General features: G+C 38.5%; 1 protein-coding gene across 8 annotated transcripts in view; it reads left to right on the forward strand.

The window, feature by feature from the left end:
* Nucleotides 1–25,124, forward strand: part of LOC135477754 (5'-AMP-activated protein kinase subunit gamma-1-like) — a 239,971-nt gene that overhangs the window by 148,741 nt on the left and 66,106 nt on the right. Inside the window, exon 1 of one of the 8 annotated variants that reach the window (XM_064757954.1) lies at nt 13,336–14,020. The exons of 5 other annotated variants lie outside the window; for them this stretch is intronic. In XM_064757954.1, the coding sequence (XP_064614024.1) occupies nt 13,997–14,020 (24 nt within the window). In that variant the 5' untranslated portion in view covers nt 13,336–13,996. 2 more of the 8 variants (XM_064757958.1, XM_064757955.1) reach the window with 2 other exon arrangements.

Raw genomic sequence — 25,124 nt, forward strand, 5'->3', positions numbered from 1 at the left:
GTGGCCATGATGGTGATTGTTGATCGTAAGGCAGCGGAAATATGGTCATGGTGGTGATTGTTGATGGTAAGGCAGCTGAAATATGGTCATGGTGGTGATTGTTGATGGTTAGGCAGCTGAAATGTGGTCATGGTGGTGATTGTTGATGGTTAGGCAGCTGAAATGTGGTCCACATCAACGCTTTTGTTGTAATACTTGGGTCAGTATCCTAAGCCTACATGATATCTATGTTAAATTGCCTATTTAACATAGATATTTAAAGTTTTGCCTGTGAAGTTGCATATTTGCCTGATTCTGAGAGTTCTAATGATCTTAGAAAGGCATTTTGAGGTTAGTTTGGTAGAATGATACTCTCCCGGTAAAATGTAAGTTTAAGCTCTGAAAATAATGTTTTATGGCATATATTTGCTTTTAAATTTAGACTTTTTGTCATATTTAGGTCATTTTACCGTATGTTTCAAACTACCAATGTTCAAAGGTCTGTTTGTTACTGCTTGATACCATGTACAGGTTGGATATACAGTTTTCTCACGGCTTGGTAGAATGTATAACTGTCTGAAGAACAATATGGGAACAGGTCATGGAAACAAATATTTAAATTGTGAAACCGCTACGTTGTGCCACTGATGAATTACTTCTGTTCCTGACTCATAATAAATTACATGTAAGTTTGCACAAGGTACCTGTTATTGCCGCGAAAGCCGTCATAGAGATAAACATGTTCAGCCTTTGTTCTGTCCCACCCTCTCCCCTACCCTCTCCCCCATCTACTCCCAATAGTATTGATTCCGTAACCATTTATACATAGTCTGTGGAAAAAGCTTTTGTTTGGAATGTAAACCCTGCAAACATGTTAACATGGTGGCTGATGTGCTCAGGCTTTGTCCGTGTACTAGATCAGAGGGATCAATGTGTACATGTGATTGTTGAAACTGTTTTGTTTTCGGTCACTACAATACATGGAGGTTGTCACAGAATTCTGGAAGCAAATGGTGCTTGTACGATTTCACTACTTTAACTGCTCTACGTTGGGCCTTCTCATTCCTCAAGCTCGTGTCAAAGGCTTGATGGTGTAAAGAAATTTCATACTCCTTAAGGAACAGTTTGGCTCCCCACATTCTCAATATATCCACAATTTGTTGATGGACTGAGACATTGGTATAAAGTGACACACAGAGACCTGGGGCTGAGGGAAACCGTAGTCAAGGTTTAATCTTCTCTTGTCATCCCCGAGGAACTACGGCTAAACGGTTTCTTCGGTTAGATTTCAGATGAGATTGGGCATTAGACATGGAGCTCTTGTCTCATCTGATAGGCACCTCCTCTTGTCTGGAAGAGGTGCTTGCCTAAGAAGCTGTGCAAGTGAAGGTCAGTGGTGACAATCGGGGAAATCCAGAATTAAGATTAATGGTCAGTCCTAAAGAATTTTTGCTATCTTTTTTTTGCTATTTACAAATATTTAGGCATGAGACTTTTAAGATACAGCTTTCAAATACTTTGTTTGTTTGTTTGTTTTTTCCTTTTTTGAAGAGTCATTGGTTTGATCTTGGATCGTTCCAGTGGTTTTGGCAGATCCTGGCTGATCCTGGCTGATTCATATGGCAGTCAACAATATCACACAAACTGTTACATTTTATGAGTGTGAAAGGTGGAAAAAAATGTGGTAAAAATGTATTTATTGTCCTGCGCTCAAAAATATCGTTTAGATGTCTCTTTTATTGCCAGCCAGTCCATAGCATAGCATAAAAGCTTGCCAAAGACTTCTGGTTTATGGACGATCAATATCTATATTCTACATTTAGACGTCTGCTCTTGTTGTGACTAGCTAGCTGAACCTATAATCATTCATTTCCATAAAGAGCCAAAAAAGCCGATCGGTAAATTCTTCTTTCCTTGTTTACTTCATGATCTGCTACAGGTAGTTATAGGTTGTTGTCGAGCTGGCCTCACAACATTTCCCAATTATGCGCAGTAAAAGTTCACTTAACTACCAATTAGCCAACTTATTCACACCCGCAGTGTACTGGCCGTCACATCCACATGTGTCTGGCCAGCCACTATCCATCTCTTTCAGTGTTTCAGGGCACATGGACCGTTGCCAAGGATTGACTTTGTTACAGTGTCCAGTTTGGGACACGTAGAATATAAACAATTTGGAAGTTGCCAAAACTTTTACATTTAATTACAATGTGCAGCTTTAAGCTAGAGCTGGAAAGTTTATAACCAAAATCACCAACATCTTTGTAGAAATCACCAATTAAGTTCTGCCAGTTATATCTCACACCTGACAGCAGTAATGGCTTCTTGCAATGATATAGCTGGCCATCATCACCAATGGCATTTTCAAATCAACATTGGCTCTGTTATGGTCCTCTTAGGTATTAACTCCGCAACAATTTTTTTTTAGAAGCATAGCAATCGCAGGTGCTTGTGCCAGGATTTTAAACAATCGATTATAAATTGCATCCTTCCATCTCTCCTTAAATGATGCTCTTAAAAAATGGTTATCTCTTCTCTTCGAAGGAAGTGATCAATGCAACAGCAGCAAAGCCTTCAAAACACTCTTCAGCTGTCGGTTTTCCCTGAGGGACTTTTGCTGTGGGTAAATCATTTCTCCAGAGTGAGACAAAAAGAAACAACAAATTAAGACTGTCATGGAAATACACATCATAGTTGAGACCAGAACAGTGGTGTTGCCCAAAATTCAGAACAGTCTGAATTAATCAAGCTCAGTTTTCCCCTTCAAGTGTTTTTAGTGTGCACAGAAAAACACTGAGGAGCTTAGATAGACCCGCCATCATCACGCAAAACAAACAATACCTTTACTCAGCTGCATTGGGTCGCAGTAGCATCGTGCACGAGTTATTTATTGCCTTTTCCCCCCAGAGGTTTGCAGCGGAAACGATTCTTGCCCATCCTCTTGTTGCTGGGTTGCCAGGGAAATAGTGAGCTGTGTTTAACAATACTGAATCACGCACTCATTAAATCAAATCGATACCTTAAGAGGCAGAACTCTGGGATTGATGGTATCACATCTGCAGGGCATATTATCACTGACTGCTTTCCGGGTTTGGCTCCAACAAAAAAATATTGTTGTTCTCTGGATACGGCAATGGAGTATTAAAAGGGGTAAAAACAGGGCCCCGTGGCTAAGGGGTTAGCACGCCAGCACAGCACATTCTCTCTGGCTGCAAGTGGGAAGGTCTACCAGCAACATGCGAATGGTCATGGGTTACCCCTGGGCTCTGCCCAGTTTTCTTCCACCATAATGCAGGCTGCCATCTTAAAAGTGAAATACTCTTGAGTACAGCGTAAGTCACCAGTTACTGTAAATAACTAAATAAATAAATTCTGGCATCGGATTTTTGACAAGAAGTTTTTCAGGTAAATACACCTGGTGAAGGTTGGTGCTTTTCTTTTCCTGAACCTGCCTGACCATCATATGTGAAAATTATTGGGCTCAATGTTAGACATCAGTTAAATAACCAATCATATATACAGGCTAGTTAAACTTTGTTTTTGTTAAGCTTATCTATCCTTTTAGTTTTGGACTAATTTAATCATCGAACTACTGCCAGGCCATTGTAGCCATTGTTTGTTCATAGCTCAAGGTTTGAGGTCCGTATGGGAATTGCAGATTGTTGAGGATTTATTTTCAATGATTTGACATTTAGAACAGAGCACAAAAGTATAGTTTTATTGCATAGGTGTTTTTGAATGCTCACAATAATGAGTTCTTGGGTTTAATTGTCATATGTTAGTGTAGTTTTGCCATTAAATGTTCCTGTCTCTGCAAGATGTACCCTGTTACAGATGCAGGTAGACTCTCTGAAAGAGGCCAAATCTCTACCAGATGTGCTTTGTTGCAGATAGACATTCAAGAAGTGGATCAAATCTCTGGAAGATGTTGCAGATAGACTTTCTGGCAGAGGTCAAATCTGTCATGGCATATGTACAGACATTAACATTCTAAGAGAGATTACATTTGTCATTTAGCTAAGAATTATGATGAAGTCTGCCTGTGTAACCTTAAGAGAGATGAAAATGCCCCAGGAGCACAGTTGAAGGGAAACCTAATCTGATAAAACTGGCTGTGAACTTGTTTATAGCTGTGTTTATAGTAACACACCACCTGGAATGCTTGTGGCATTGTTGACACAGGCTAACTGCTGTTTACTGTCTGTGAGGAGTATCTAGTGTGGGTAGTGATACACTGTGTTTTACTCAAAGTTTGGTTGGTAAAAATACACCTCCAGAAGCACATTAAGGCCATGAAATGATACTTTGGATGCCAAGATAGGAAATTAGACTTCACCAAAAAACTCTTGAAGTAAAATAAAGCTAAAATATGAAGTAAGGTTCATGAGATAGACAACTGATAACTATGCGTCAATATACTTTCAGTTATTTTGAAAGTCATTTAGATATTTAAATTCTATGGTGGGCTGTACGAGGCATACTGACAGTATCTAGGAACTCTGACGTCACATTACCTTTTTTCCCTCATGTTCACCAGAAGGAAGGAATTTTTGAGAACATGATTTTGGTAGTCATGGTAACTCATGGGCCAAAAAAGTATATTTATACATAGTTTTAAGTGGTTTATTAAGTGATGCCTACTTCGATTTTTAGAGGCCTTTTCCTTCAAGAGTCATATAGGGTGGATAATCCTACAGAGTCCAACAAAATGTGTCAGTTGAAAAATGGTAGTTAGGTTGACAGGGTTTAATTTTATCTTCGGGATCAATATTTCAATGCACTGTCAAGTCCTATTAGCTGTTTGCATTGGATTTTGCAAGTACATAAACTCTCCACTGATGTTAGAAACACACGGCCATCTGCCCTGTTGACAATGTTTAGTTTATTTTCCTTGAACCAAGATGTTCTGTTACCTCTTGTGATATTTTTACCCAACCTATTCAAGCCAGAGAATGATAGTGTTTTGGTAAATTTAACATTCTATAGATTGTAAAAGGAAATTTCTTACACATGTGAACAGATCGAGTATTAAGGCCGGATTAAGGCTAGTTGTTATGAGATTGCAATTTTTAGCGCTATTCTCATTGTATTAGCTATACATGCAGACATGTACGTAGATACATTCTCTATAACTCTTCCAGCTGGTCTCCCGCAAAAGTAACAGGTGATTTGCTGACAGGTATTTTTTTACAATTATTTATAACAGGCTTTTTTCACCTGTTTGATGGCTAGGAACAAAAGTAATCCATTACAGGAACATATTGACAAGTAGCTGTGGCTCTAACATTCATATCAGGTTTAGGAGTTAGCATGACCCAGGAGGCTCTTACCAATGTGGTCGCCCAAAGTTCAGATTCAGCTCATGCTTCCTCTGTTGCTATATGTAGGATGGTCTGTCAGCAGCCAGCGCCTGATTTCCTCCCACAAAACTTGCTGCTGTCGTATAAGTTAAATATTCTTGAGTACAGTGTAAAACACCAATCAAATAACTGAATAAATATCAGGTTTGCTCTCTGAAGATTATTAGCAGGTACATTTATGAGTATCCTTCACATGAGAGAAGTGAGCATAAGGTGTGTGACTTAATTGTGAGGCAAGCACACAAGGTGCAGGTTCAATCCCACACTTGGGCAATTTGTACTTTCCCAAGCTCTCTCTATTTGTAGACATCTTGGTGACAAGAATTGGTGATACTCATTGGATTTCTTGTCTTTCACCAATTCAGTATACAGCACATGTAGTTAAGTTTGTCAGTAATGTGCCAAAGATCGGTGGTTCACCCCAGGCTATCCATCTCCATTAAAATTAAGGGCAAACTGTCCAGTAATAGGAAAATTTTTCTGTTAGTATGCATGGCGTGAAACAAGGATCAATCAGTGAAGTTCCTGTTAGGGCAGCCAGGGTCCAACCCTGCAGCTTTGTGGCACATTGACCTGTTGGATGTTGTTTATCCTTCTGTCTGGGGTGACCAGTGGTCAGTGGGGAGGGGGGGGGGGGCATTAAAAGCTGCTGACTGTCATGACTATATGGGTGTTATGGGACTGCTAGCAGAGAGTGGCACAGATTTGCCTGGGAGGGTCATGGTTATAACCTGACAATGGAGGAGGGTAGTAAAGGTTACTGTGGTATGGCTAGATGCTGTTTACAGGCTCACTTGAAGACAGCCAGGATATTTATCATCTTACCAGCAGAACCTGAGAGAGGAGATGCCTTCCTCTTAGACTCTAATGAACTTTCCTGTTAAATGCAAAGAAATCTTTATTTAAGACTCTTTTTAAATAACCTTAATTCCCATTAAGCACATATGTTTCCTCTCAAAGTAATGCTGGCGGCCGACATACATGGAAATACATGAAAACAAAAGAACCTTTCTCTCAAGCTCAAAAGAACCTTCCTCATAAACTCAAAAGAACCATTTGCTTAAACTGAAAAGACTGTACTCTAAAAGAACATAATTCAAATCGTTTGTTTTTTTTTTTTTTTTCAATTTTTGTTTGCATTTACATGGTTATTGTTTCTAAATTGACTGAAAATACACTTTTCATAACACACTGTGAACTAAATTTCTCAAAGTAACATTTGTGTGGCAGACATACACGCACATGTGATTTTAAAACAAGGAGAATAAATTTCCTTTATGTGTGTATATAATCACGTCTTCCAGTATTATGACCAAGAATTACGATAGACATGCTGTATCACTGTTAAAATACCCCTTGCCAGTTGTCAGTTTTTACAGGCCTGTGTCTGTGTGCAGTGTGTAAGTGAGCAATTCTTGAGTATGTGTGTAGTTAAACAACAGTTATCACTAGTCTCTTACAGTAAGATTGACAAGATGATGATTTTATACAAAGCGATCAATTTACTCAGAATAAGTGAGGTCATTTTGATAATTGTTACTTGGGTTAGATTAGGCATAACTGGTGCAGTAGACTCGGGAACGTCTGTGTGAGTCAGTCATTATGCTTCAGGAGTAGGGATGGGCTAGCTATTAGAAACGTCCTCACAGATGTATCATTCCTTCACCTACCAGGAAACAAACAAAAGAAAACAGGATAAATGTTATTGCCTTAAGGAAGGGGTTGGAGCTTGTGTAAAGTAGGGAGATACATCAGGAGTTGTGCCAGGAGTCCAGCTCAGGCATAGTCCAAATACTTTATGTTTTTTTCCTTCTGAACTCTCAAATTTTATAGTATGTCATTTACTAATCGCATTGGCCATGGCCATTTGCAGCTGACATTTCCCTCACGCCAGATCAGCAGAAATGTCTTTACACAAAGGTGAGCAGGGCAACATTAAATGGTTATTATACCTTACCCAAGGGCATTGATAGCAGTGCTTCTCATTGGCTCATTCAGTTTGGTATCCCATTTCCCCTCCATCCCTCCCCCGCCCCATCAGATAGCCATTTTCGCTGATAGTGTTACAGCAAATAACTTCACTAGATGTTGTGAATATAAAGAAAAGTATTTGGAAGATCATTCCAACATGCATTCACAAACATAAACGCAAATGACATTGTACATGTCATAAAAGGTATAATTGGATTATTGACAACATTGTAATGATGTAGTTTTGGGAATCTTGCATGCTATCAGATACAGCGTAAACAGATGAATTGATAGTAATTCTCCTATACAATTATCGTGCAAGCATCTATACTCAAGTTGTTTAATTAGCAAGGAAGGTATGTATACACGGAGTTACACAGGTAACCTCTGAATATGATCATGGGAGATAAGTTGGAACTTATGTACAAATAATAATTAATGTTTGCAGAAAGGAATCGATTATCTGCAGACATGCATGCATGGGTAAATGTATGTATATGTGAAATTGGACAGGCTTGAAGAGTTTCAAGTCTGCACATTGCAGACTTTATATCGTGTAAGACCATCATCAAACAGAAGAGGAAGCAATCTTGGATATTGAACGGAGACAAATCACGGGAAATCTTCATGGAATTATATCTGGGCCGTGCAATCTGCAGGACAATAATGCATATCAGTTCTCCAGTTTCTGAAGATCAAAGCTGCTCAGGCCTGGACAATGATTGCTCTAAAAGTGACATTTTCGTTCTATATGAGAAAGTGACCTGTTGAATTATATTTAATTCTGAGCTTTACAACTTAATTTATTGTCTTGCTTGTGGTTTCTCCTCCATGTATGTTTTTCAAATGAACTCTGGGTGTTTGTGGCCAAGTGGTTAGCATGCTAGCACAGCACATTGGCTTAGAAGCCTCTCACCGTTGTGAGTGGTCACTGTGAAGTCCAGATCATGTTGGCTCCCTATTCTTTGGGAAGGTCTGCCAGCAACCTGTGGATGGTTTTGGCTTTCCCCTGGGCTCTGTCCGGTTTTCTCCCATGATAATGCCGGCTGCCATCGTATATAGGTGAGTAAGGTGTAAAAGAGCAATCAAAATAATGGATAAATATATTAATTTAAACATTTGGACAGTTATATTATTATAAGCTGAATACAATATAACATAATATGTTCCGCTTTACCAGGTTTACCTTCACTTCAGGAACACTATCAGTCAGGTACAGTCTACAAAGCTGTGTAATTCCTTCACTAAGTCATTGTGATATGTTTCAATCCACAAAATGCAGTACCAGAGTTTGCTACAATACATTTACAAAAAAAAATGTCAAATAATTAGGGTATTAGGAGCATTAAGTGAATAAACCAATATAGATTGAGGTTCTTACAAGATAACTAGGTCCCCACACCCACCTACCCCCACCCCCTCAGGATTATAGATGGATTGGTGCCTGGTCAGAATAACAACATATCAGGTCAGGGAGGGTCAGCAAGGTCGCCACGACCTTGCATGTTTACCAGGATTCAGTGACCTAAATAGTGCTGAATTGGTAAGTTTGAGGTCCATCCCAGCTGTTTGGCTGATTTCAATGGCTCCTCATGAACCATGCCTGGTCAGATGGCCTGTTTTTATGATGTGTGATCAGTCTTTAATCCAGGAAGGGACCGGAGTTTTGCTGTCAGTCGAGGTGTCTGACTCAGTCAGTGGCGCTTTCCGACTCAGTCAGTGGCGCTTTCCTTGGAACACATCCGCTTTGCTCTTCTACAAGCCTTTGAAATCCGTGAAAGTGCTTGAACTTTTGAAATTCTTTGCCATTAAAAAGACAAAATCCAATGCTGCTATGCCAGTTTGACTTTGTGGTGTGAAGATCCTATACACAATGTGGTCACTGAACCAGAATTCTAATTGCCAGCACTCAACTTCTCCGCCATTTAGACTTACTTCACGTGATCTGTCGGAATTCAGTGTCTGTGGTTCACACAGCGTAATGAAACCGTTGGTCAGTAATAAAACCGTTTGTCAGTTCTACTTGTTCCCCCATCAAATTATTGGTCAGGACAGCTTGTGGTCATAATAAAAACACCCATCTGGATAGTGTGAACTGAGTCAGTTCACTGTAGCAATGCCCCCAGGTGGAATAGTGTTGATGAATAGCAGTCAGATTATATCCAGATGTTGATCTCTGCTCGTTATTAAAGGTCTGAACGACTCGGGTATGCCATTTAGTTTCCCATTTGTTTACCTTACCTGACTGACTTTGCTGGCACTAGAAGATAGGTGAGAGTGTGTTTTTTTTTTTTCTTTTACTCCTTTGAAATCTGGAAATTAATTCTTGGTCATATGTTTGGGTTGAAATATTATACGCTATAACAATTCTTCATGTTTAAAACAAATGTTTAATTTCCTTAGTTACTTAAGAGGCTGTATCAGGAATACCCCCGAACTGGCATTCAGCCATAATCATACATTTATTCAAAAAATATGCTTTTTGTGTTTTTAAAAATATATGGTATATTTTTTGGAAGAGCTACAAATACATGTAGCTTATCTCTCTAATCTCTCTCTCTAAATATGTATTATATAAGCCATGGTTAATGCAAATCTGGGATTGTCTCTTGATCAGATTGAATAATCCAGCACTGTAAATGTTCATATGTGTTTATGCAAACATTGAAGAAGGAAAGGTCCTTAGAAAATATTTCAGATCAAAAAACTATACATAAACTTCATATCATCGCTTGCCACGATGTGGCTGCAAAATTGCTGATGTGGGTTCGGCCATAATCATTCATTCATATCATCGCTGGCTGTTCTTGTCAACAGGATATAATCTTGACTTAGACAAAATAGGTACTGTATGGCCAGTCCTAAGCGGCAGAAGAGTCCTTTTGGGGTCATTATTTCAAGGAAAAGTGAGATAGATGTATAGGGTGTGAGAGAGGTAGTAAGGCCACACCAATTCACGTATGTATATTTTTGTTTTACTGGCAGAGAGTGTAAAAAGTAAAACTGACAGATCAGGTTAGGTGAAATGATTTTGTTGTATATTGTTTATTTATATATTTACCCTAATTCAACCTTTTCGTGTATAAAATAGCAACTTTTAGAGCAATTTATGCACACTTATAATGTCATTTTGGAGGCAATCATACACTGATTGGATACGCCATTTTCAGAGCTTCCCAAAATGTATAACTTTATCAGTCTACAGTAACACAGAGTAATGCCTTCAGAATATGCTTGAATAAACACCTTGCAATCATGCGGAAAGGTTGAAGAATTACAGTAGCTCTGCACAAATACACAGGTGATGGTTTTACCTATATGTTGTTTAAGGAAAGTCTTGATTCGCGTAAGTCCCCTGCTCTAGCTCATTATAGCAGGCAGTTCAGAAACAGCTTTGTTTCCAGCTCCATATGCTAATTAAGAGGGATGTTGACTCCCATTCTAGTCATGGTTGGTTGCTCATAATGACAGGGGTCTAGTCGCCCGAGATACTGATCCATGAAATCCAGGGGAAGATACCTATACATTATCTTATCAATCTCTTTCAATCGGATAAAATAATTGATTTTTTATCTCCCATTTCTTATGATCTTAAACTTGATCCTTTAAATTTAATTTTAGTATTAAATTTATTAATAATTTATCTTTTAAATTTGAATAATTTATCTTTTAAGGTTTTTGATAATAAAGGACATAATTTCTAGCAGGATTGTTTACAGGTTTCCTCTTGTATATGAATGGGATTAAACTGAGTCATTTATCAGCAAGCTTCTCAGCTCTTTCCTATCCGTTATGTGATAGTCTTCTGTCTTCCTGCAGCTGTCATGGTGGTGCATATATGATGTTTTGTTCAGTCATACAACAGTCTCTGTACATGCAATCAGCAGGTTGATCCGAATTCGAATCTAATGTTCAGTTTGACGTGTATCTAATCACTGGTTGTGAACTCAGGAAAGATCTGCCTTATCTAGGTTAAGCTCTAGCTGTTCAAACAGCTCTTTGAACAGATTCCTATTTCAACAGATTATCTTTGAGTTCAAATCTCACCAGACTGTTCGGCAGCGTTAGTGGACACTGCGGATCTTGTTGTTTTGGTTTTCCGGACTAAGCTCCAGAACGGTGTCCCACTTTCAGTGTATTGATCACCCACCCTGTTATTGAGGCTGGCCACCCATCTGAGTCATTACTCAGCTTGTGGTCAAAATAAAAAACACATAAAATCTCTGCAAGCTTATTAGCTCATGAACTGCAGGTCCTAGTCATTATCCAGCATGGGGAAGACTGTAATTAAGAAACTATGTGCAAAAGCAGCTTGAAGATATGCAGCAGTGGAGAACAATTATCTGCCTGTTCGGCAGGATGCACATTCCAATTGATCATTCATAAAAAGGCTGTTCCAGACAATATGTACCTTGTTCTGTAATATCATCACAGAACACCTGTATTGTACCCATTACTTTGTCCAAATCAAGTTAAATCAAATCAAATTTTATTTGAACGTCAGTGTTACAAAGCAATACACAAACTAGCCCTAGGCTGTGTAAGGCGACTTTCATGAACAAGACAGACAAGATAGCTTGTACAGGAAATAATATATATTGTACAGAATGCCTTATGCTAATAATAATAATAATAATATATACACACATGATTATTTCCTTAATTCCTCAACCTTTTCTCATATGAAAGATCTACTGTCAAAGCAATTTATGCACATGTTTAATTTGATTTTGAAGACAAAACCACATTGGTTAGCTTGGCTGGTTTCAGGGTTTCATGAAAAGTATAATTTTATCAGTCAGAACAGAATTATATCTTCAAGATATGCTTGATTAAACACACTTTATCCCATAATATAAAAAAACGAATATGTATATATGTTCTCTTAGAGCTATCATGTTAAAGCTGCAATTGTAATGGTGACCTTTAACCTTTAACTACACCACTAGATATTGTTAGCCCCTCAGTTGATACCAGCCACCGCAACAATATTATTTCGGGCCACTGCTGATATATTGCCAATGAGATGTTAATCGTTCATTCATCTTTGTAATAATTAGTGTAAGACTTTAATCATGCTTTGGAAGACCGTCTGTTCTTGTATGCGTATATGTACACGACGTTGTACACGTTTTAGACTTTGTGGTGATAGCTATTTCATGACATTTTACCTCCATGTCTGGCAGTTAATATCATGCCAGTAATATTGTGCACATACATGTACCTGCCAGTACCATGCCTGTCAGCATCGTGCCAGCAGTATCATGCACATACCTGCCAGTATCATGTACATACCTGCCAGTATCATTCCAGCAGTATCATGCACACACCTGCCAGTATTATGCACACACCTGACCGTATCATGCACATATTATGCACATACCTGCCTGTATCATGCACATACCCGCCAGTATCATGCACATATTATGCACATACCTGCCAGTATCATGCACATACCTGCCAGTATCATGCACATATCATGCACATACCTGCCAGTATCATGCACATACCTGCCAGTATCATGCTCATATTATGCACATACCTGCCAGTATCATGCACATACCTGCCAGTATCATGCACATATTATGCACATACCTGCCAGTATCATGCACATACCTGCCAGTATCATGCACATATTATGCACATACCTGCCAGTATCATGCACATACCTGCCAGTATTATTCCAGTAGTATCATGCACATACCTGCCTGTAAGACAGATATTTATTTATTTATTTGATTGGTGTTTTACGCTGTGTAAGACAGCTACAGTACATGTTTAATTATATGCAACTCAAATGTGAACAACTTATTTTTCTTTTCTAGATGCTTCGGGTTGTGATAATTGAACTTCAATCTTCAATATCAGGGAATACAGCTTTATACTGACACATACAATTTATTTTTTACCTGCGCATTTTCACATTAAAAAACTTGAAAAATATACAAGAAATTAAGCACTAGTTTTTTTTTTTTTTGGGGGGGGGGGGGGGGTGGAGTTGTCAGTCTGTACATCAATAGACATGGGTGTGCTTAATATTTGTTGTTATCTGATACAATAACTGATGTTTTGTGCTAAGAGATCCATCAAGAGGTAGAGTCAATGTCTTTCTGGCTTACCAGACAAAGATCAGGGTGTATTTTTAGTTGTGTCAGGCACATATTTGAGCTTGGAGATAAACAAACTTTACAGAAGTGAGTTAGTTACCAGGGACATGTGTGTATATGTATATAGATGTACGTATGTACATGAATATGTAAACGGAAACAGGCCAAATCTAGTACAAGAGCAAGAAAGGATTCTTTGTCACTTTAGTTATCTGGAAGAGAGTTGTTTTGATGTACATGGACCTGGACCAGTAGATGATATACGTGTATATATAGGCAAGACCCATAAGGAATTGTCGAGAAACTGTTCAGTGGCTGAAGCTTAGAGAGGTGGAGGTAAATACAAGCCTTTGGGGAGTAAGAGGAGACAACTTAGCGATAACAGCTGCTCTGAGCTCCGACCTAGCTGTGCTAACGTGAATCGAAGAGACTGTGGGCAAAATCTGTTCGGTTTTGTTTGGATAACTCCTTGCCTATTGCAGCCGACTGGATAACTCCTTGCCTATTGCAGCCGACACGTGCTCTGAGCTCAGCAAAAGCTAGTACATCGTATGATCCCTGAAGGCCTGGGTTAATACTATGGAAAAGGCAGGACACGCTAAGGTACGAGCAGAGTTCTCTGATTTGATGTAGAAGAGAAACCAAACTTGTTTATGTGTAGGAATCGTGCATTCTTTGTAAGATTTGTGGTTAAGTTGGCTGGTATTCGTAAACTCTTTGTACAGATGCTTCAGACGATAAAATCAAATTGGCATTCGTTTCATCAAACAGAATTGGCATACACGTAGATGAATGCTTGAAGCCATGCTCTGCTTGGGTATTGGGGTACTGTTATCTTGGTATATCATTTCCGGTATCCAACACCTGGAATTTGACACACTTTGTCTTTTATTATAAAGTGTACATGACATGTGGTATTCGTGAATCTTCTTATCTACAGATATGTAATATTTATGTTTTTTGGCGTCTTTACTTCTGACTATATTGATCGATTCTGAATAATTGAATGGTCGGTGCACCCGAGATATTATACAATTACGTGTTTGAGCAAGCATGTGCACAAATACTCAGCGGAATGTCCGAATAGATCGAGGCACATAACCCTGTGTACTTCACATGACGCATTCCACCATGCAGATGATGTAATGGTCGGAATTTCAGATTTTAGAGACTCTTGGCCTGATTACTAAATAGATTATAAAAATACTACATGGATATATGATGCATTGACTGTTCTGGTGATATGTAGGAATTTTTTTTTGAAATTCAGTCTGACAAAAGATTTCGCAGTAAATTCTGATATAGAGTATCAAGACACTAGGCACGTGTAAGATCTGAACCGTGTTCGTACACCTGCCCAGGAGGTATTTTATGTATAAAAAAGAAGGGAAAATCACAATATGAACCTGGGATTTTTTTTTCATCAAAGATGAGCTCAGCATGATTAAGTGCAGTACAAATTAGTAGTTTTATGCTGATCTGTTTATCCGGAACTTCGATGAATCACCTGTCGTAGTTTGATATTTACCTGCTGTTTATCAGAAATTAGTCATCATATTATCAATAAGTATACCTGCTAAAGGAGCCAGATCATTGTCTGACAGATTAACAAAGACCCCCCCTCCCCCCCCCCCCCCCCCATTCCCGGACCCCACCACATCTAGAGTGTGCATATAGTTCTTACTGGGGCAGGGCGAAAAGTTGTTTATTTGACAGGGACATAAAACAGGGTCAACAACTACTCTATGGTGTAGTGTATCACTGTAGTCTGGTCAGCAAGCTTTCACATGGATCTATCTCTGAGCTCTTGTTTACACCAGACTACCGCTGTGACCTCATGAGGACAGGCTCTATGGTGAAGTCACAGCTTGTTTACTAGTTACACAGATGCACTTTTAATATATAGTATGTGAGTATAGAATGGCTCTACCTCCATGCTTTGTATACACGCTGGTCACGTTAAATAAGTTACCAGAACAAATAAGATATCCTATATTGAAAGGCTTTTTGATTGAAGGCTAACTTTTTTACTGTTTAGTACACCTGGATGAGTTTTTGTGTTTTTTTATGACATTGACATAGCTGGTGATGAGTCATCCAAGCAAAAACAACATCCATATGGGGTTGTTGAATTTTGTTTTTTATGTTGTCAGTTTTTTTTTTTTTTTTGGGCTATCTATTTTTTGCTTGTTTTGGTTTCTCTCCATATACTACAGGGTCGGGCCTTTGTGGCTGAGGGGGTTAGCACACCAGTGTGGTGCAATGACCCAGGAGCCGCCCACCAATGCCGTCGCTGTGAGTTCAAGTCCAGCTCATGCTGGCTTCCTCTTGGCGGTATGTGGGAAGTCTGACTCAACCTGCGGATGGTCCTGGGTTTCCCCAGGGCTCTGTCTGTTTTCCTTCCACCGTAATGCTGGTCGCTGTCGTATAAATGAAATAATCTTAAGTACGGCTTAAAACACCAATAAAAAAAGTAAATAAATAGATTCCAGCATGGGATTAATAAATAAATAAATAAAGACTTAAATAAATAAATAAATAAAGACTTAAATAAATAAATAATTAAAGAATTAAAATGTTCAACTGAAAGCGGAATGTATGCTTTATATTTTGGCAGTTTTAGAAGTTTGCTTCTTCTTTTCATATGGGTGGAATAGTAATTTTCTTTGAAGTTGATTAACTGTTGTCAGTATGGTTGCCTTGTAGATTCAATTGCTGTTTTTTTTTCTGAGAGCATTTCCAAAACTGCAGTGAAATATTTCAAGTCTTGTTAAAACATATCAGATCACAACAACAACACAGAACATTGAAGACATAATTCATAATATGAAATTGTAAGGAATAAAGTAATTTAAAGTAATCAAAGTGTATTTTTGACATTGAAGTCCATTTAAACTGGGTGATATAAACAACCGCAGATGGCAAGGTCACCTAGGAATAAGGTGTAATCTGCCACATCCTGTTTGTTGGAGTGTGTATGAACAGAGATCATAGGGAATTAAGGTTGAATAACAAAAACAGTTGATGTACGTATCAAGAGATTAGGCAGGTATGTACCTGGCGGTACAGTGTTTATAATAGCATGATGAATGACACTAAATTTTAAAAAACAGGAAACTAGAACATTCAAGTTTTGTTTAATAAAAATATATTCATTCACAAATTTTTCCTGCACTGTACAGTTGTGACTTGGTTTGTTTTTAATTGTGTTGTCTAAAACCTAAAGTGCTACTTCAGTCGCAAGAGAATTTAGGCAGAAATATTACAATGATATGAAGGATACCCCAGGGAACAGAGCGAATGTCATAGTTCAGAAAGATTGATGACGAATAACACTTAATAAACCCGTGTTAATGGAGTGTCCACAAAAACTAAATGTTTGGCAGTTTCTGTAAACTTTCCTTGATGTGATGTGAAAATATTCCTTATGTGGTGATTAGTCAGGTAGATGTGACGTACGGTAAGGTAGTTGTTATGAAATCACGTCGTGCGCGTTTGAGACTCTGACGTCAGTTGTGGCTATATCCGTCAGTGATGGGTGACGCCAAATGTTCTTGCATGGCGTCCAACACCAGGCAAAATTTGAAACAACAGAAAATTTTTAATTCCTTACTTTCCTTCGAAATTTAACAGCCGTTTTAATATGATGCAATTTTTTTTTTTTCCAATTTAGGAAAGTAATTCAGACTATGTCGATCTTTGTTACTTAATCCCACTTTGAATATATATACAGGTCTTGATACTGGAGTAGCTGTTTAAGGCCTTTTCAAGTGATAAACTTTAACTGAAATACAGATATTGTATGAAAACACCATGGCATGCCTATATAGCTATACCTCACAGTCTTTTCCTGAAGCCACATGGGTATATCGGGGGGATAATTTGTGCATTTTTGTCATAGAAATTGCCACCCAGTTATCAATGCTGTGATATTGTATTGTCATTGGGATCAGCTCTTCGCCAAAGTTAATTATAAGCCAGCATTCATCAATCGATGTACAAAGAATCAGTATCAGTTAATATCAGTGTATACTCTCGCAATGAAAGACTGTTTAGATCTGTCGATTCTGTGCTGTGTTAAAAGATACCTGGTTTCTGAAAGTGGTGTAATCTTTGCTGGCCAATGAACACTGAATCTGAATGAGCAAAATAGCTTGGCAAACGGGTACAGATTTTCATTGGTCAAAGTGGAGGGGCTGTCTTAACACTCACATGCTTTACGTAGAGGCAGGGAGTGTTGACTACCAAGTCTAGCATTCTCAGCATCATCAATCGGCCACAAATTAACCATAAATTATCCTCCTACCTAAAACTTGATCTGTCTAACTCTATCAATGAATTTGGTGAAATTTGGCCCTCTTGGTTCTATCAGTCACAGTAACTTTACAACAGCATGTTAGGACTTCAGATGGAAGGGCTGTTCCCATTGGCCATCTGTGTCTGACTTGTGAGCTCTTTCAGAAGAGTAGCTGGAAGCTTTTCTACAGCTTTTCTGTGTAGGAAAAGTAATACCCTGGATGATCAGGCATACACAGATGTCCAACGTTTTGAGGGCTATATTACCTTCATAAATGTGTCCGTAAGACCCTTGTATGGCCTGATGACCCATTAATTACTAAGGCATTCAGACAAAAGTTGTAAAGTTATGCCATTCAAAGAAATACCACACCTAGTGGCCCAGAAGATACTCTAAATCTTCTGATTTTTAGGACAGATATAAATAGTGCTGAAAGCAAATAATGACATTTCTCTCTCATTTTCTGTTTTTTTTTTTTTTTTTTTTTGAAAAATAAATGTAATAGTATGCTGTTCATTAGATGAATAGGCAGATTAAAAGGGCATAGAGAAACAACAAAACTGTTAACTGAACATACTAGTATTCCTTTCACAGAAATGGCGCTTACAGCTCCTTTTAGCGATTATCATTTGTATTAAAAGAGATTAACTATAGTGTTATTGACAGAGCATTAATTGTTATTGTCAGAGCATTCATTCCTCCCATAGTAACTTGGTGTTACTGGAACCATATTTCACTGACTGCTTTTGTTTCCAAATTTACCCTTATTCTTAAACCAACCATATCAACCGTCTCTGGACCAATGTTTTCAAACGTTCAGAGAGAGCTGTGGGGTTTAGAGAAATAAACTGAACAGTTTTATGAAGCTTGCATCTTTAATGACGCAAGCAAATCATTCTTATTTTCATTTTGATGATAATTGAGTGCATAAATTACAATATGTGGCTTAATAGGCCTTTGTTTCTGTCCCATCCATGTAAATTATAATTATACCCCTGCTGTGTGAGAGAATGATTGATTGAGAGGATGATTGATTGACTGACAAGAGGGTTTATCCCTGACGAGATTCTGACCTGGTTCAGAGCTGATATCTAACAGTTTTTAGATCCGCACAGATGTTTGTGGTGTGAATTAATTATTCCTGTAGTTAAAAAGTTTTCATGCTCTTCCTGGGTGAGACTGTGCGATGATATAGATCCATGCCCTTGGGCACCATTGATGAGAATAGACTGCAGACAAAACCTTCTGATTGGCTGATAATTCATAGATCAAACTTTTAGTAGGAGTTTTGGGGAACATTTTCTGGGTTTGTTGAGTTGACCTTGAACTGACCTTAGTCACTCATCTCAGGCTTGGAGTAGGAAAACTCTGGAAACATTTTTAAAATTGACAACAATCCTAAAAAATAAAATCCTTTACAAATTGGACCACCTTAAGTATATATTCAATTTGAAAACATCAGTTTCAAGATTTTGAAAATTAAGATGTAACATTCAGCTAGGTGGATAGGTGTCAGCTTCAAGGAAATAACCTGTGAGTGTCCAGATCAGATAACATTCTTGTGAAAATGGTAAAACACGAGCTACATTTATAGGTGTGTGATCAGATTTGCTAAGAATTTATCGTACCCCAATTGAACTGTGGCAAGAGGCTCACACATACCCATTGATCCGAGTTCTGTACACTCATAGAAACTCTGCAACCTTGAGTGATCGGTAAAGGCTGCAGACATACAGAGAGATTTGAAGAGACAGACTCTCCTGGGAGGCACTATCCCCGATTCCATGCAACCTTCGACAGATCCATATATTTGTTGTGGTTGACGGTCACTGGTACGGAAGACTAGCTGCTTTATGTGGTCTGAGCCAATTTCCTCTCCGCAGAAGATTTGCAGCTGATTACTAGCGCAAAAGTCCCATGTGTGATCATCCTTCCTGGCATTTATGTTCCATTCACAACAGCCGTGAAAAGGACGTGTAAGTATACTGGAGCCATTTCAAGAAACCACACGGGTATGACCACGCTAAAAGCTCTCTGCTGTCGCCATCTAAACATAGTTCTGAACTTGAAATTGTCGACTGATACAAAAGGTTTTGTTGTGTGGCTCAACTCTGTGCTTGGGCGATGTCTTTAGTGTGAGTATATGTATCAGTGTAGAACGGGCGGATATCCATCGCTGCGTGAAACAATTACTGGATCAATACCCTTCAGACGAAAAATTGATGCATCGACAAACATGTAGAGCTAAAAGATATGCTTTATAGATGATGAGAAATTGAATTATGGTTGAATAGCTCACTGACTATCGTCATTTTTCCACCATAAGAATTAAGAATAAATTGATGGCATTTATCTTCGTCTGATGACAGAGTTTATATATAGTGAGATTTTTCATATCTCATGATCAGAGGCCCTTACTCTATAGCTTTCATAGAAATCAATTCCTTATATTATCATGACTTATATTATTATGACTAGTTTGTTCTTTGTTTAACTCAACATGTTCCTGGAAAAGTGTAAACACTAACTGAGCTTAAGCCTCGTGGAACAGATACGTGTAAATGTATGCTTTGTGGTTTCTATTTACGATTAAGATTCAGTGTGAGTTTATGGTAGATAGATCCTTTAAAGATATTTACATTCAGTATTTTCACTCTTATGTTATTTTTTTATTTTTATTTAGCTGGTTATTTATTGGTGTGGCTTTAATTTGTTCCTCCATTTTAATTAGTCTACTTATAGATGTGTGTAAACAGAAAATTGAATGCATGCCGATGTAAAGCATTTTCTTCATTTCTGCCTGCAGTGGTACTGAGTTTACAATTGATAGACATTTAATATAGATATATAAATTACCCTCAGTCATGCAGCTGACTCATTCAATTCTGTGCAAAATTAAATTGGTGTTAATCATAGAAAGTGATTTTCCCATCAAATACTGAACTTCTTTTTACAGAAAAAGGTTCCTTTAAGTCTTCAGCCTTGTTGACCTCCAAGGCGTACTTTTCACTGGAATTTATGCATGTAATTATTCTGAAAATGAGGCTCAAGTGAATCAATTATTGTGTCCCTGAAGATGCAAGCTTCATTTCTGTACACCACATAGTTCTATCAGAGTGTTTCATAAACACTTATATTGGTGGATAAAAATTTCGCACACAAAACATGCATTTTTAGAGACAAATAAATGTCGCAAAATGTTATTTTTGGAGCTGAAACGTACAATTTTTCTAGTAAAATATCATCCTATGATCCAAGCAAACCTCAAAACACCTTTCTAAAATCAATAAAACTCTCAGAATAAGGAGAAATAAACAAGTTAGTCATGGATGAAATGACTGCTGTTTTCAGCTGATGGATGATATACCAGACCTTTGGAAACAAAACGAGCCAAACCATCTGTGCTCCATGGCAGATTAGTATTTATTGGGGATACAAGTGTTTGATATGGTACTTGTTTGTTGTCCCGCTGGACCCCTCGCTAAACTGTGAGGGCTGGCACAAGTCAGCCAGTAAACTGTCGGATAATGTGACCTGTGTTAAGTGTGCTGGGAAAATCAGGCATAGCAACAGCTAGCAGCCTGAACACACATCATGAACAACACACCACCATGAAGAACACACCACCATGGAGAACACACCAACATGAACAACACACCACCATGGAGAACTTGGCAATTGATGTGTGTAAATATGGTGGCTTTTTGGTCTCTAAAGAGTTTTATTGTGTATGTTAGAAACCAGTTCCTGTAAGATCAGCCAACATATTCATTGGTAGTGGGTTGTTTCGAAGGCCAAAGTCAACAACTGTTGATCTGTTAAATTTTTCAGACAAAATTCTGTTTTCTAAAGTAAATTCGTCCACTAAAATTGAGTAGCATTACTGGCATCATTCTTGTCATTATCATTTCTGATAATGAACATTATCTGCATAAATGTGCCTAATTATACTACAGTAGTAAAGCTGTACAGAATCTCCTGAATATAAATATGTAAATACTATATTTATACACATGCATATGCGTGTGATATTGTGTTTATATATTTGGAACAGCATGACCTCTAAACTGACCCCATTTGACCTTTTGCTAAGGTCAGTGATTGGCTTTTAATGTGGCTGTAAATAGTCTGTCCCTTTTTGTTCACCCCAGTGAAACTGGAAGCTTGCTTTCTTCTTCCACCTCCACTCAAGATCACTTCACTTCCACGTTACAAGTTCACAGGTACAGTTTATTCTGTAATTGTTACACCTTAAAAACTCGATTATGATATTTTTTTTACAGTGTACATCTCCTCAGTGTAATTTAATTGTTGAGGACATTTCCTGCTATTGTGAATTAAGAGTGAGTTTAATATGATATACCTGTGTGTGTACAATAAAAGTCTTGTACAACCCTGAGGGTCATGCGCTGATTCACCTGTGTCAGGTACTCAGTCTATCAGGCTGTGTTACCTGTACAAGCTACTGCCGTGACAAGGAGACTAGAGATAAGATAGTGTGAGCAGGGGGTAGAGTAGAAAGCTGGCTAGTACAGGTGGGCTGTTTACCTGACCCCCACAGCTTTTAATAGCTGGACTGTCCTGGTGTGAGCTAAAGAGGCACGTCAGCGCTAATCATGTCAGGTAAGGCTCCTTATTACCCTCACGTTCTGTTTGAGAGGCATACCCGATGTTTACATCCTGCTTTCCTTGACCTGTTTTCCCCTGGGGCTGTAGGGGTATTTTTTGGGGGGGTTGGGAAGGGGAAGTCTTTAAGATTGTGATCATGAACCACAACATAAACAAGGTGCTCTGAATACCGTGTTAACCCCTCTGAATACCGTGTTAACCCCTCTGAATACCGTGTTAACCTCTCTAGGCCTATACACGAATCATGTGAGGCTTGATATGGCCTGATCAGTCACTAGTATACCAGTGTGGATATCTACACCATGGAGATTGTCACAGGTACGAGTAACTATGTTTGTCTGATTTGTCAGCTTTCACTTTCACTTTGGACCATTCCTAAATTGAGAATAATCTGAGAAAAGGTTAACTTGTTTGTATATAAAGGCATTTTGGATGTATGTGTGTATTTTTTCTGCACAGATGTGAACCATGATAAAATGCCTTTCTAGGTCAAAAGTTGAAAATGAATAGTTTAGTATAGGGAAGTTTGCTGCTGTTGTGGTGGTCATCTTTGTTGTCTCTTTTAGAAACTTACCTAAGGGATTAAGAATAAGAATGGATGTAACATGTGCTTGTATACACTGGTAACTAATTCTGACTCACTGCTTTACTTGAACCAGCCCACCTGTTTGAAGCCAGTGTGTTTGTCAGGGGGTCCAAATTTCGGTTTTTTAATTGCTTTCTCCCCCATGCTATAAATATGCAGAAACAGGGGAGTAGCACTAATTTTCTACTTCACCATTTATAAGAAACATGTAAGTTGGGTGGATGGCCAAGTCTGTTAGCTATAGGTGATTGTGAGAATGTTCTTTATGAGATCGTGAACAGTTTTTTTCTTTCATGCTATCCGTGCATGGCCATATTATGTCCTCATTGATCTTATAACCCTCCGAGCCTTCTCACTTGAGGGTCACAGGTGAAGCCATTTGCAGATATACACAGGTAGTTTATTGCCACCTCAATCAATGGCATATCTCTGTGGTCAAGTTCAGTCCAGCACCGCAGTGGTGATAGCTCGAGCTTATTTGTCAAGTGAGTGAATGCAGAGTGATATAATGCTGGCTGGTTAGGTGATAGGTTTATGTTAACAAGCTTTCTGTGGGTCAGGTGTGTTTGTCGTATGGGAAGGGGCTGCACAGGTAAACTAGGTCAGGCCTGGTTTCTGGCCTAAATCCCAAACCATCTAGTAAACACTTGACGCAATCTTCCCGTATAAAACTCTTGATGAGTCCATGAATGGTTACTTCAGAAGAACTTTTTCACCTGGCTCGTTAGCTCAGGTAGACTGTGCGTTCACGCAGGGTTTTAGTGGCAGGTTAACCTTCTTCCGTTTAGGGTCATTGTTCTGTCAACTGCAGACAGTACATTTGTGTGGCCTGATGAGGTACACTTATAAAGTCTCTATCCCTCATGGATGTATTGATAATATATCACCTGTTGGTGTCACACAGCTGAAGACGTGCCACGTCGTGCCACCTTTGCATTGAAGAGTGAATAGTTGGTAAGTTACACCTGTACTGATACAGGATAACTTTTGACTTGTTGTTGTTGTAGCGATGTTCAAGGTATTACAACTTCTTCATGAAAGATTTCATCGAATTTATAAAATCATTTATATCTTCTCACCATTCTGACCTGAGTGAGCATGTTATATTTTTCTGCCTTGGTATCATGCACATTTTTCTGCCTGATATTGTATATATTTTTCTGCCTGATATCAGGTACATTTTTCTGCCTGATATCAGGTGCATTTTTCTGCCTGATATCATGTATATTTTCCTGCCTGATATTGTATATATTTCCCTGCCTAAGATTTACATTGTTTGTACTATCAATGATAATGATGCTCATCATGACCTGTTACCAAGATTTAATACAGTCTGCAGATATCTGGCTGAAGTACATGACAGATTTTCATGCTTTCTGAAAAAATTTCTGAAAAATTAATCAAACCTCACAAAAATGTCACGGGTGACCCTACAAGACAGATAAATCAATCAGGACTTTAGGTGAAATACGGTACTGCTTTCATGTGGCATGAAGTGGTATCTAAAATGCATAAGTAAAATAGAGATCTGGTGATGTATGAGATGCACAAAAACTGTTCATTAGTATGCGCAGCCCACATATAGTTAGGAGAGCCATAAGGTTATTAAGGACCAGTTGTAATTTAGACTGTCTATTTGCAGTGGAAGACACGGTTCAATTCCAAGACTGATCAGGGCGTCCAAACTTTTGATGATTAACTGTTATTGTACATGTACTGCCTCCGTAGGCAGTTTTGATAGTCTGAGCAGTGACCAGCATACAGAGTCTGTGTGGTGTCTTAGAAATGGCATTCCAGTGACCAGCATATAGAGTCTGTGTGGTGTCTTAGAAATGGCATTCCAGTGCTCAGTACACACAGTACACGCAGTCATGATTTGAGGAAAATAATGCTGATAAAGAAAGCGTGTGTGTACAGTACAAGGAGTGTGTGTACAGTACAGTATCGGTAGCTCACATAAAGTGACTTTTGGTGTTCTGAATGACATGTAGTACTTGTCATTACATCTTCCCATAACTCCTATTTATTAAATGGTCTGTGTTGCTCTATAGGATGTATCACGTCTACATGTATGCTCCCTTTTAGCGGCGCTCCGTATTGATTTAGTTAGTGACAGCAATTATGCTTGGCTTCAGGTTGCTTTTTTTTTCTCACCTATAACCTCTTAATTTGTTGACTTTTATCTGATTTGTGAT

This window comes from Liolophura sinensis, chromosome 11, assembly GCF_032854445.1.
Source record: "Liolophura sinensis isolate JHLJ2023 chromosome 11, CUHK_Ljap_v2, whole genome shotgun sequence".
Classification (NCBI taxonomy): Eukaryota; Metazoa; Mollusca; class Polyplacophora; order Chitonida; family Chitonidae; genus Liolophura; species Liolophura sinensis.